This window comes from Ornithorhynchus anatinus, chromosome 4, assembly GCF_004115215.2.
Source record: "Ornithorhynchus anatinus isolate Pmale09 chromosome 4, mOrnAna1.pri.v4, whole genome shotgun sequence".
NCBI classification, from domain to species: domain Eukaryota; kingdom Metazoa; phylum Chordata; class Mammalia; order Monotremata; family Ornithorhynchidae; genus Ornithorhynchus; species Ornithorhynchus anatinus.
Genome location: NC_041731.1, coordinates 8534592 through 8548159, shown reverse-complemented (window position 1 = coordinate 8548159; position 13568 = coordinate 8534592). Strand labels below are relative to the sequence as shown.

General features: G+C 66.8%; 1 protein-coding gene across 8 annotated transcripts in view; it reads right to left on the bottom strand.

Moving 5' to 3' along the window:
- The window catches only part of PLEC (plectin), a 68669-nt gene extending 57561 nt beyond the window's left edge, over positions 1–11108 (bottom strand). For 4 of the 8 annotated variants that reach the window (XM_029064013.2, XM_039911698.1, XM_029064014.2 and 1 more), the window contains exon 1: positions 10873–11108. In XM_029064013.2, coding sequence (XP_028919846.1) covers positions 10873–11077 — 205 coding nt within the window. In that variant the 5' untranslated portion in view covers positions 11078–11108. Of the gene's footprint in view, positions 1–2562; positions 2612–10003; positions 10136–10872 lie in introns of those variants that run through there. The other 4 variants (XM_029064030.2, XM_029064032.2, XM_039911699.1 and 1 more) reach the window with 2 other exon arrangements.
- Positions 11109–13568: the final 2460 nt, after the last annotated feature.

Here is a 13568-nt window from a genome sequence, read left to right as displayed (position 1 = left end):
GTCCCTGCCCCCCGCCGGCTGTCCCGCTCGTGCCCCCCCTCCCCCGGTACCCTTCCACACCCGCCCAAGTCCTCCGTGCTCCCCTAAAGCCGGCCGCCCTGGCAGTGCCAGCCCCCGGCTGCCCCGGCAGGGCCCCCACGAGAAGGAGGTTGTCAGGGGCGGCGGGAGGAAGCTCCCCCGGGCCCGGATCCTCCAGGAAAGTCAACCCGGATCCGGCCTGGGCCAAGGGGTGCTGGAGGAGGGGGGTGGGGGGTTGGCACGAACGGAGCAGCACGTGGATGGCGGGTGCACTTTCGGGGGGCTGGGGGATTCAGGGGCATAACAGACCGGGACCGCTGGCTAGACACATCCCCCTCCTCCAGGTCCTGACTGTCTACTTCACTCCTCTCTACTTCACTCCTCTCTACTTCACTCCTCTCTAGTCCCCCCATCCCCAATTCGGCAACCACGACACGATGTCGGGGACCCCCAGACCAGCCCCCTCCCCTCTCCAGGACACAGCCGCCCCCACGGCTGGAGAGGGTGCAGTGGAGAGGAGTCGGGTCGAATAAGAATAATGATAATAATTGCGGTGTCTGTTAAGCGCTTACCGTGTGCCAGGCACCGTACTAAGCCCCGGGGTGGATACAAGCAAAGTGGGTTGGACGCCGTCCCTGTCCCACGTGGGGCTCACAGTCTCAATCTCCATTTTAATAATAATAATAATAATGTTGGTATTTGTTAAGCGCTTACTATGTGCCGAGCACTGTTCTAAGCACTGGGGTAGACACAGGGGAATCAGGACGTCCCACGTGGGGCTCACAGTCTTAATCTCCATTTTACAGATGAGGTAACTGAGGCACAGAGAAGTTAAGTGACTTGCCCGTAGTCACACAGCTGACAAGTGGCAGAGCTGGGATTCAAACTCATGACCTCTGACTCCAAAGCCCGTGCTCTTTCCACTGAGCCACGCTGCTTCACTACAGATGAGGGAACTGAGGCACAGAGAAGTAAAGCGACCGGCCTAAAGTCCCGCAGCAGGCAAGCGGCGGAGCCGGGATTGGAACTCATGACCAGGGTCTACTACGCCATGCTCAGAGACGGACGGATTCGGGCCAATCCTCCTCCTCCTCCCCCCCCCAACCCTCCCCCGCCCCTCCCCGCCCAGTTATAAATAGGGAGGGGGGGGAGCTGAGAGTCAGTTTATGAGTCGGTAACCATGGCGCCGCCTGGAGCAGACACGCAAACAGCCCCCAGCCCTGACGTGGAAACTTTGAAGTCAGAGCCTGGCTGGTTCCCACAACCACAGGGTTGGGGTGGGTGGGGGAGAGTGGGGTGGGGTGGGGTGGGGGGGTTCAGGAAGCATCAGCCATGATGCCCAGCTCAGGAGGGCGAGGGGAGGAGGGGGCGGCGGCGGCAGAAATGTCACTGGGGTGGCAGATCTATGATTTTGCTTCCTCCTACCCGGGGGGCGTGGGGGACCCTGCCTTCTAGAGTGCCCCCCACCCGCTCCTTCTGCAGCGGACTAGAGGCCTGCCCAAGTGCTGGAAGCCGCCGGTGCCGCACCCGTGCCCTCCCCCCTCCCTCCCCCCCGCCCCCGGGCCTCTCAGGTCACCTCGGGAGGGTAGACTTAGGGGAACCTGCTCCCCAACTTTCCACTTGTGGGAACCAAGCTGGGAGTCCCCGGGGACGCCGGCTCCCAGCCACCCCGGGGGCGATGCTCCCCAATCTCCCCGGCCCCCACCCCCACCTCCCCTGGCGGTTAAGCAGGGTCGGTCGCTACGAAAATCGGGCGGGTCGACTGGGGTTCTCTCCTGGGGCGCCTTCCAGCCTAACGTTCCACCGAGTGGGAAGCCCTTCCTGTCCCTTTCCTCCTGCCACTCGCTCTCTGACCCCCTACATCCTGGAGGCTGGGCCCGGTCAGGCAGAGCAGGAAGGACAGGGGCCCGGGAGAGGCTGGGGGAAGGGTGTAGGTGAGAGTCGACGGCTGGGGTTACGAGCTCTCCCCACCCCTCGGTGCCAACGACTTCCCCGATGCTGCCCTGCCCTAGGGCAGGGAGCGGGCAGGGGAGCGCCCGGTTTCGGGGGACCCTGGGAGCTCGCCGCCCCGTCGGAAGGGCGACTAGAAAAGATGTTGGGGCGGGGCAGGGGCACCCCCATCTCGCAGCGAGGGCAGCGGCCATCAGAGGGCAAGTCAGCCACGCCAAGTAGCCCGGGAAAGACCGGGGGGAGGAGACGCGAAGAGTCAGGCCCCCCGCCCCGGCCCACCCTGCGGGCAACGGGCGCCAGAGTCTGTCCGGCGTGCCAGATTTTCTATTTGAGGGGGAAGGACTTTTAACGAGGGAAGAAGGCGGTCTGAGGCTTGGGAGCGGCCGGCTTCAAAAGCCTTATAGGTCATAAAGATCTGATTTTTGAGTCTTCTCAACCCCTCTTGGAAACTATACGCTCTTTTCAGTCCCGCTCCAGTCTTGTTGGAGAACTGGGAGTCCGGCCCAAAAAGATGCAGGGCCGGGGGAAACCGGGCTTCCCCTCCCGAAGCCGGAAGCCCACGGTCCGCCTGGCCCCCACGGAGACGGCACTTACGGGGTCCGACGACCACGGGGCAAGGTTGGGGGGCAGTCAAAGAGGAATGGCGGTCAAAGAGGCAGGTCGTCCGAGCCCGGCCCCCGGCGGCCCGAGAGACCGAACCCGGTCACTGGCGTCGTAGAGCGGACGCGTCCGCCGCACGTATCGGCGCCCGCCGGTCCCCCGTGCGAGGCGGCGACGACGACGACGCGGCCCCGCCGGGGGATCCTCACGAGAGCCCCGGGACGCCCTCTCTTTCGGAGGGGCCCCGTCGCGGGCCCCGGCCCGGGCCGGGTGGGCCAGCGGGAACCCCGCCTCCGTACGGCAAGGCCGCCCCCCTCCGCCAGGCACACCGCCCCCCGCGTATCCACGCCGGGTCTCCTGGGTGACCGGCACCGGCACTCTGGAAGGCCCCCCCCATCCCCCAGCCGAGACAATGAGCTACTGTACGGAATCGTTAATCGGCTGGGAGGGGAGGGGGGGGTGGGAGGCGGGAGAGGAGAGACACTGCAGCAATTCCCATCAATCCGGTGGCGCCTCTGTCACCGTCGCCTCGGGGACCCCCCCCCGCCCCCACCCTTCCCTGCGGCCAGCTCCGGAGCCGACGGAGCGGTGCCCACGGGAGGTTGGGGCGTCGGCGGCAGCCGGGGGCAGCACCTTCCTCACAGGGTGAGCGTGGCACTTACTCACAGGGAGCCAGGTGCCCCTGCCCAGTGGACAGGGCCCTCCCTCAGCGCCCCCTCCCGGTGAGCGGCAGGCACCCTGGGCGCTGGCATGTGGCCCACAAAGCCTCGACCTCTTCTTCCCCTCCCCTCCCCTCCCCTCCCGCGCTGCTACCTCAGCACCTAGACCCATCAGCTCCCACTCGGCCCCCGGTGGCTCTGCAGAGGGCCCGGCGTTCCGGGTGGGGACCCCACGCGCCTCCCTGGGGCCCTGCGGTCCGGACGCATTTGGGTCAGGAGTCCCGGGCCCGCCCGCCCTCCGTCCGAGCGAGAGACCGGCCCTCGGCCCCGTGGTCCTTCCCCAGGGTCCTAGAATCGTGGGGAGGAAACAAAAGCACAGTCATCCCCTTCCCATGACCCTGCCGGTCACAGCCCCCCCCCCCCGACCCCTCCCAACCTTCTCTCACAACCGCAACTCTGTGCCTCTTTTTCCCCATCCGCCCGAGGGGGTGTGAGCCCGGCCCTACCCACGGCTTTCCGGGTGAGAGAGGGGAAACTCGAGAGGTCTGAGCCAGGGGAGGAGGTCGGGCCGAGCACTTGCAGGGGTCCCTACTCGCTCCCACCCGGGGGGAGCGGGGAGCAGGTGGGGCCGGAGGAGGAGCCTCAGAATCCCTCCACCCCAGACAGTCCGGGCAGGTGTCGGTTCAGGGACCAACGGGCACTGCCCGGCCTCAGCACCTAGCTCAGGAAGGTGTCCCGGCCCGCCAGAAATCCCGCCCTCCTCTCCCCCCAGTTGAGGAGAAACGGGAAGGAGGGGCCTCGAGGGTCCGGGGCGGACACAGAAGCTTTCTCAGCCCCTACCCGAGGGCGGCGTGCCAGCACGCCGCACCCACTTCCCTGCTGCGGCAGCCCACCTGAGCATCGGACATCCCGCGGGGCCGACACGGAGATCCCCCCCCCAGCCTATCTCGTTGGAGGTTGGGGGACGGGAGGAAAGGCGCGGCATCTCCCAATGTCACTCCCGGGTCGGGGAGAAGGGAAAGAGGGGCCAGTCCGAGCTCCCAAAACGGGGACCTCCAGACTCTGCCCCGGTCCGGCTCTTCTGGTCCCCCCTTTTCCAGCCCCGACCCCACCGACTTCCAGGTCGATTTGGAGGAAGTCTACAGATCTCCAGGCCCCACCGGCTCAAGACCCCACACGCCTGCTAAGGTTCCGCCCCCCACGAGGGCTGCGGGAGCCACCTCCTCTGCAGTCCCCGCTCCACCTCCCCGCACACCGGCTCCAGCGCGAGAAATGGGGGGCGAACACGGTTAGAGCTGCCGATGCCCGGCCGAGGGCCCGGGAGCTGAGGAGACCCAGCTGTGGGGAGCCCAGATCGGGTCGCTGCACTGCGGAGCTCTGGCCTCCTGAATGGGGGGGTGGGAGAGGGAAGGGCGACTCCCGGGGGGGGCCCGGGGGGGTCTCTCACACCACACCCCGGCTCCAGCCCTTCCCTCTTCCCACTCCCCCAGCCCCCTATATACATACACAGACACACACACAGATACACCTCACACACGCACACTCCGCACCTTTGAGGGAGCTGATCTCATGCTGGATGGCCCTGGAGGGGTCGGTGCTGGCCCTGGAGGGATCCATGGCCTCGGGGGGCGGGGGGCTGGGGGGCCGCAGCCCGGGTCTCCCCCGCAGCTTGCACCGGCCGCCCCGCTCCGACTGCGCCGCAGTCCGGGCCGGAGGCGGGAGGAAAAGGAAGGGGGCGGATCTTTGGCCGCAGCGACCCCGGGGAGGGGCTTCGGCGGATCGATCAGGAGCCAGAGGAAGGAGGGGGTCACCGGCCAGAGACAGGGACACGGACACAGAGACACACACACACATATGCACAAAAAGGCACGGGGGCATACGCACGGGAGACGAGCACACGGAAGGACACGCAGCGCATCACACACACAAAGACACGAGACACCGGCACAGAAACACACAGGCAAATCTGTCCATCAGTCATTGGCATTTATTGAGCACCTACTGTGTGCTAAGCATTGAACTAGATCTTCGGAGAGCACGGGAACGACCCGCAATCCCTGCCCTCGAAGAGCTCACAGACTGACGATGGTGACTGATGATGACGACGGAGTCGCCCGTCCCCGGGACGAGCCCGGGTCCGGTGACAGAAACTTTGCCACCCAGGGCCCGCGTGGAGGAATTCAATATGGCGCTAGTGGTTCGGCCTGACCCTCGCACTCTCTCGTCCCCGCCGGTTACATTCCCTCGGGGGCAGTGGATGCAACAATCTGCGGGGACTCCGTGTGCCAGCATCTCTTTGCATGCGTGTCTCTGTGCCTGGGCCACAGGCACATAGAAACCCACAGGCGGGCCAAGAGACGGAGACTCTAGCATAGCCCCAGAGCCGGGCACATACAGGCGGGCGTGAAAACTCCCGTGCGCAAAGGCGAAGCTGAGCTGGCACCGGGCTGCAGACCCAGATGATCGAGCACAACGCTGGCAGAGACACGCATAGGCGGAAAGGCACCGTCGCTCATACACAAGAACGGGAGAAACGCGCACAAGGACAACCTCACCCAGGAAGAGAAATACTGGCAGAGGGGCACTGGCATAGAGGCCCGCAAAGAAACATGCAGTTGGAGAAACACATACACGCACACCAAAGAGACCCCGGAGACACAGAGAATGGCGACAGGGAGGGGGGCCCACCCAAGAAAAGATCGAAAGGAGACAGGGCCGGACTTCAAGTTCACAACCGTCCGGTGCCCTCCTAGCGAGAGACGGAGGCCAGCTCGAAGCCCTGGCAGCAGATAAAACTTCGGGCCTGGAGGTTTCTTTGGAAACTCAGAGTTCCTCCGCCCATTATGGCACCTGGCTGAGAGGAGTTCCTTGCTCTTCACCTGTCGGGTCTTCCCTCAGTCTCAGGGAAGGAACAGGGCAGTGGGGAACTTGAGATCACAGTGTTTGCCTCAACACAGGGGACCTGAGAGTCCACCACGCGAGGGAGAAAATAGAGATAGGCTTCCTGCCCTCAAGGGGCTGACAGTCTGATGGAGAAGGACAAGTAATCGTTGTCTTATTTGGTCAACGCTCACTGCGTATCAGGCACCGTTCTAAGCCCTGGGGCGGGAAGCAGCGTAGTTTAGTGGACAATGCAGGGGCCTGGGAGTCAGAGGACCCGGGCTCTAATCCCGGCTCCGCCACACGCCTGCTGCGTGACCTTGGGCAAGTCACTTCACTTCTCTGTGGCTCAGTTACCTCAGCTGTAAAACGGGGATAAGAGCGTGAGCCCCATGTGGGACGAGGACCGTGTCCATCCTGGATAATGTCTATCTACCCCGGCGATTAAAACACTGCCAGGCACGTAGTGAGCGCTTCACGAGCACCGTAATTATCTCTCAATTATTATTACAAGCAAATCGGGTTGGACACAGTGCCTGCCCCGTACGGGGCTCACGGTCTTAATGCCCGTTGTTCACCGAGGAGGTAACTGAGGCCCCCCCCGCCCCGAGAAGTGAAATGACTCGTCCAAGGTCACCCGGCAGACAAGCGGTGAAGTCGGGATTAAATCCCCGAATCTTCTGACCTCCAGGTCTGTGCCAGATCTGACTCCCAGGACTGGGCTCCACTAAATAGGCCACGCATACACACACAAGCATACGCACCCACCTACACACACGAAGGGGAAAAACAGGATTTATAGGACTCGATCCTTAAAGGATAAAGAGTTTGGTGCCATCTCCAGGTGTGAAGCTCACACCACAACTCCAGAGGTGGAGTGCAGAGGAGAAACACAGGTGCCAGTCCACAGAACGAGACAGGAGGGGAATCAACGAGGACTAGGGCATTTGGAGTGGATTTAGAGAATCTGGCATTCTCAAGACTGAGAAGGGCACAAGCAGGGAAGGCTTCCTGGAAGAGAAATGTTTTAAGATGGTCACGGGAGGTGAGCGGGATGTGGATTGGTAAAGGAGGTGGGGAAAGCATGAGAGATGAGGGCATTGGGCCGAGCAGACAGCTGGACTGGAGCCCAGAAATCATCCTCTTCCCCTTTCGTGAAGGGTTCCACCCTGCCCCCAGCGCTGAGGAGCACAGGCCTGGAAGCCACGAGGACCTGGGTTCTAATCTCAGGCTCTACCACTTAATGTTGGTATTTGTTAAGCGCTTACTATGTGCCGAGCACTGTTCTAAGCGCTGGGGTAGACACAAGGTAATCAGGTTGTCCCACATGGGGCTCACAGTCTTCATCCCCATTTTACAGTTGAGGGAACTGAGGCACAGAGAAGTTAAGTGACTCGCCCACAGTCACACAGCCGACAAGTGGCAGAGCTGGGATTCGAACTCATGAGCCCTGACTCCAAAGGAAGACAGGGCCAGGCTTCAAGTTCACACCTATCCGGTGCCCTTCGAGTGGGAGACGGAGGCCAGCCCAAAGCCCGGGCAGCGGACAGAACTTTGGGCCTAGAGGTTTCTTCGGAAACTCGGAGTCCCTCCGCCCCTTCCGGCACCTGGCTGAGAGGAGTCCGTTGCCCCTCACCTGCCGGGTCTTCCCTCGGGCCCAGGGAAGGAACAGGACAGGGGCGGGGGGGCGGGGGGGGGACATCTTGAGCTCGCGGTCTTTGCCTCAACTAAGCACTGGGCTGAGCAGACAGCTGGAGTGGGCTGGAGAGGACATAAGCAAGGAAGGCTCCTCGGAAGGGAAATCTTTCTAAGACGGTCGCTGGAGGCGAGCGGGATGTGGATCGGCAACGGAGGTGGGGAGAGCATGAGAGACGATGGCACTGGGCTGAGCAGAGAGCTGGACTGGACCCCAGTTTTACGAAGGGCTCCACCCTGTCCCCAACACCGAGAGGCGGCGTGGCCCAGTGGATTGCGCAGAGGCCTGGAAGTCAGAAAGACCTGGGTTCTAATCCCAACTCTACCGCCCGTCCGCCGTCCGACCTTGGACAAATCCCTTAACTTCTCCGTGCCTCGATTACCTCATCCGTAAAACGAGGGATTGAGACTGTGAACGTCACGTGGGGCAGCAACCGTACCCAACCCGATTAACCAGTATCTACCCCAGTGCCCGGTACGGCGTCTGCCACACGGTAAGCGCTTAACGAAGACCATCGAAAAGCGGGTAGGCTGAGGGAATGAGTGAGTGGGGGGAGGCTCCGGCACCCCGAACAGCTGAGAGGGGCTTTGGGCCGACAAGGGAGGGGAACTCGGTGGTGGGCGCCAGGGGGTCAGAAGCATCTGAGACAGGCAGGAGGGAAGCAGGCGAGAGCCCGTTTGGGAGGTGAGCGTACGCGGCAACTATGTGTGATACGCAAACGGCCGAGGGGCGGGGCTCCACCCAGGAATTGTGGTTGGAGGCGAGGGCAAGGGCCCGCTCTCAGAGGGCGATCCGGTGCCCTCTGCTTTCCGGCCCGGGGGAGGAGGGAAGGCTCCCGGACCCTCTCCCCTAGTTTTCGAGGCGACGCCGCGGCCGTCCCGGGCGCTGACCTCTGACCCCGGAGTTCCCCAGGAGGCTGGGCCTGGCCCAGCCGGACACCCCGGCTGCCTGACCTCCCCATCCAGGCCGCAGCGTCCCCGCCTCCGGCCGAACTCCGGGTCCCACGTGGGCAAGGACGCCGGACACGGCGGCTTCCTGGCCGCCGGGCCCGCCACCGGGGCCCCGGGCCTCGCTTCCCCAAACCCGCGACCCCAAGGCCCCGCGACGCCCCGTTTCCTCCCGCCCCGCCGCCCTCCTCTCCTCCCCGCGCCGCCGATGTCCTATTATGGGAATGACCGGTCCGCGGCCTCCCTAAGCCCAGAGCCCCCCTCTCCACGCTCCCGCCCCCGCACAGACCCACAACAGGGCAGAGGAGAAGGGAGGTGGGGGGAGAGGGTGTGGGATCATCTCCCTTCCGGCTCCATATGGTGGGTCCCCGAGGGGCACTCGTGAGGACGAAGGTCCGGGAGAGAGGGTGGACATGAAGGGAAGGGGTGGGGGAGGGAGACGGACGCAGTGGGACTCGGGGCGGTTGTCCGGGGACAGAAGTGGGGGGCAGGGGGTGGTCCCAGTCCCAATGGAGGGGGAGGGGGAGGAGACACAGTCCAGAGATAGAAGAGGGGAGGGGGACAGTCCCGAAGGGGTCGCGGGGAAGGGGGCACCGGTCAGGGAGCAGGGGGAGGAACCAGTCCCGAGGTGGGGAATGTGGGAACGGGGACACGGTCCTGGGCTAGAAGTGGGGGGACAGAGGGGGAGGAGAGGGGGTGTAGGGGAGGGGACACGGTCCTGGGCTAGAAGTGGGGGGACAGAGGGGGAGGAGAGGGGGTGTAGGGGAGAGGACACGGACCTGGCTAGAAGTGGGGGGACAGAGGGGAGGGAGGGGGTGTAGGGGAGAGGACACGGTCCTGGGCTAGAAGTGGGGGGACAGGGGGGGAGGAGAGGGGTGTAGGGGAGGGGACACGGTCCTGGGCTAGAAGTGGGGGGACAGAGGGGGAGGAGAGGGGGTGTAGGGGAGGGGACACGGTCCTGGCTAGAAGTGGGGGGACATGGGGGGAGGAGAGGGGCGTTGGGGAGAGGACACGATCCTGGGATAGTAGTGGGGGGTCAGAGGGGGGAAAGAGGTGTAGGGGAGAGGACAGAGTCCTGGGATAGTAGTGGGGGGCCAGAGAGGGGAAGGGGCGAGCCCGGGCCCGAGGGGGTCACCGGGGAGAGGAGATGTCCGGGGGCAGGAGCCCGGGGAATCCCCTTCCCGGGCCCTCGGCGAGCCCGGGCCAGGCCGGGGCGAGGGAGGGGGGGGTCGGGCGGCCCCGAGCGCCGGTACCTTTGTACTTCTCCCGCACCTCCTCATAAGCCTGGATGAAGTCCTGCTCCTGGGGCTGGGGGGGCTGGGGGGGCCGGGGGCGCTGCGGGGGCGGCCCCCAGGCCTCCATGGCGGCCCGGGCCCGGCCTCCGCTCCGTCTGGCCCTCGGGCCCGGCCTCGTCCGCTCCTTAAAGGATCGGCCGGCCGCGGCGGGGGACGGAGGGAGGGAGGGAGGGACCGGCCGGGGGAGGAGGAGGGGGGACGGGCCGGGCCGGGCCGGGTCGGGGGGCGGAGGGCCGGAGGGGGATCCGGTGTCCGGCCACCGTGGGGGGCCGGGACCGGCCCCGCCCCCAGCCCGGGATGCCCCACGGGCCCGGCGGGCGGAGGGAGCAGGGGGCGGCGACCCCCGGCCCGGGCCGTGCCCTCGGGGTGTCCAACAACGGAGCCGGGGGGAGGGGGGCAGGGGACAGGGGAGGGGACAGGGGAGGGGACGGGGGAGGGGGCATCGCCCGCCCCCGCCCCGCAGCCAGGTAAGGAGCGGAGCGGGCCGGGCACCAGGGGGCGTGGTCGAGCACGGGAGAGGCGGGGTCCGACGCGACGGGGGCCGGCGCCAGGGGGCGCGGTCGAGCCCGGGGGGCGGGGCCAGCCGCGAAGGGGCGGGGCCGGCGCCAGGTGGGCGGGGCCGAGCGGGAAGGGGGCGGGGCCCGCGGGACGCCGCGGGGGGGGGAGTCCCCGTCCCGCCCCTCGGCGCCTGCGCACAGGGCGGCCGGCGCGCGCCCCTGGCCCGGCCGGCGCGCGCTCCTCGCTCGTGCCGCGCGCGCCCGTCCTCGCCTCAGACGCCCCCCCCCCCCCCCCCCCCCCGCCCCCCCGGCCCGGGCCGTCCCCGGTACCTGCGATGCGGATGACGGCGCGGTCGGCGGGATCCAGGACGCCGCCGTTGGCCCCGGGGCCCCGGGTGCGAAGGCTGCGCTGCGTCTTGCCCAGGTTCCAGGGCAGGGTGTCCCCGGGGGTCGGGGAGCCGCCGCCGCCGCCGCCCCCGCCGCTGCTCGAGCTGTCGTCCGGCGATCCCCGCCGCTCCGCCTCTTCCCCGGACATGGCCCACCCTGCCGGCACCGGACCGGGGCGGGGGAGGACAGCGGGGGAGGCCGTCATTCCGGGCCCCCCCCGCCCGCCCGCACCCCATCACCTCAGGGCCGCACACAAGTACACACCCCCGCCCCGGGGCCCACACACACACCCATCACCTCAGGGACACACACACGTACACACCCCCGCCCCGGGGCCCACACACACCCACATCACCTCAGGGGCACACACACACGTACACACACCCCACCCCATCACCTCGGGGGCACACACACACATCACCCCAAGTACACACACCCCCCCCAACACCTTAGGGACACACACACACACACACGTACACACCCCCCGCCCCAGGGCACACACACATCACCCCAGGGACACACACACACACACCCATCACCTCAGGGACACACACACCATCACGTCAGAGGCACACACATGTACACACCCCCACACCAGGGCACACACACACACATCACCTCAGGGACACACCCCCCCCCCCCCATCACCTCAGGAACACACACGTACACACACACCCCCACCCCATCACCTCAGGGGCACACACACGTCACCCCAAGTACCCACACATACGCACCCATCACGTCAGGGACACACACATCCACACCCATCATCTCAGGGACGTACACACACCCCCACACCCCGCCTCATCACCTTGCACACAGCCATCATCCCCTCAAGGGCGCGCACACACACATCACCCCAGGTACACACGTGACACACCCATCCCCTCAGGGGCGCAGACACACATCACCCCAGGTACACACATGCGCACACCCATCACCTCAGGCGCACACACACATCACCCCAGGGACATCCAAACACACATCTCAGGCGCGCACACACACCCCCGTCACCTTAAGATGGGCGCACACACACACACACACACATATACAACAGTGCTCGGCACCTAGTAAGCACTTAACAAATGCTATGATTCGTACGGACGGCCATCACGGCATGCACACACACACATCACCTCAGACACAGACAGCCATCACCTCAGAAGAACACGCACGCACGCACGCACACACGTCCTCGTCACCTCAACCAGGCAGGCACACAGACATCATCTGAGGCCTAGGCACGGAGCGGGCGGCACATAGCTGTGCCCACCTCCTTACATAAGAGCGCAGTAGGCCCAGGAGGGGGTGGAGGGGATCCTCCGGAAAGAGGCCCGAGCGGAGGTCCGGGGACGAGGCCCTCAACCCAGCACCGTCAGGGACACGCTCGCACCCCCGGGCCCCGGGACGCGGACCCCCTGCCCTCGACGGAGCCCCGACCCGGGAGGGGCCGGATGGAAACCGACCCACCGAGGCCCGGGCCGCCGCCACCGGGCCCGCGTCCCGGCCCTCGGGTCGCCGGGCCCCGCCGGCCTCCCTGGCCCGGCCTGCCCGCCCGTGTGCCCGGTGGCCGGGCCCGGCCAGACCCCGGGGGACCTCAATGGGCGAATTGTCCGCGGGGGAGGAGCGGGGGGCAGAGGGGAACGGGGCAGAGGCCCGTCACAATGGCAGCTGTGTTTCGGGGGCCGGCGGGGCCCGTAGCGTGCGGAGTCCAGCCGGGGAGCAAAGCCCCCGGGACTGCCCCCGGCCCTGGAGGGAGCGGCCTGCCGTCCCCCTTCTCCGACTGTCCCTCTGCCCTCCCCTACCCCCACGTCCCACTGCTCTCCTTCCCCCCGGGTCCCTCTGCTGTCCCCCCTCCCGTGTCCCCCCCGCTCTCCCCTCCCTCCCCCCTGTGTCCCCTTGCTCTCCCTCGCCCTGTTCTCTCCCCCCATCTCTCACCCTTCCTCCCCGCGTGGTCCCCCTCTCTCCTCCCCTCCTCCCGCCCCCGTGTCCCTCTGCTCTCCCCTCCTCCTCCCCCCCCGTGTCCCCCTGCTCTCCCCTCCTCCTCCCCCTCCTGTGTCCCCCGTTCTCCTCTTCTCCCCCCCCGTGTGCCCCTGCTCTCCCCTCCTCCCCCCCCCGTGTCCCCCTGCTCTCCCCCTCCATGTCCCCCACTCTCCCCCCCCGTGTCCCCCTGCTCTCCCCTCCTCCTCCCCCTCCCGTGTCCCCTTGCTCTCCCCTCCTTCCCCCCCGTGTCCCCCTGCTCTCCCCCTCCATGTCCCCCTGCTCTCCCCCTCCATGTCCCCCGCTCTCCCCCCCCCGTGTCCCCCCGCTCTCCCCCCCCCCCCCCCCCGGTGCGGCCCCGCCGTGGCCTCCTCCCCCTGTGGCCTGTCCGCCCCCCGGCCCCGCCCGCCGAGTCCCGCAGTGTCCGCAGTGCCAGGAAAGGGGCGGGCAGGGGCTGCCTCCGGGGCCACCGGCTTCCTGCCCACTCCCCGCGGCCGGGCCCGCATCCTGGACCCCCCCCCCGACCCCCGGTCGGTTCCGTCCCCCCCCCCCACCAGCCCTCCTCGGGCCACGGTACGTGCCTGGCGCGGCTCCCGGGTGCTGCGCGGTGCGCTGCGGGCGGCTGCAGCCCGACGGGTCCAGGGGGGCGGGCGCGCCAC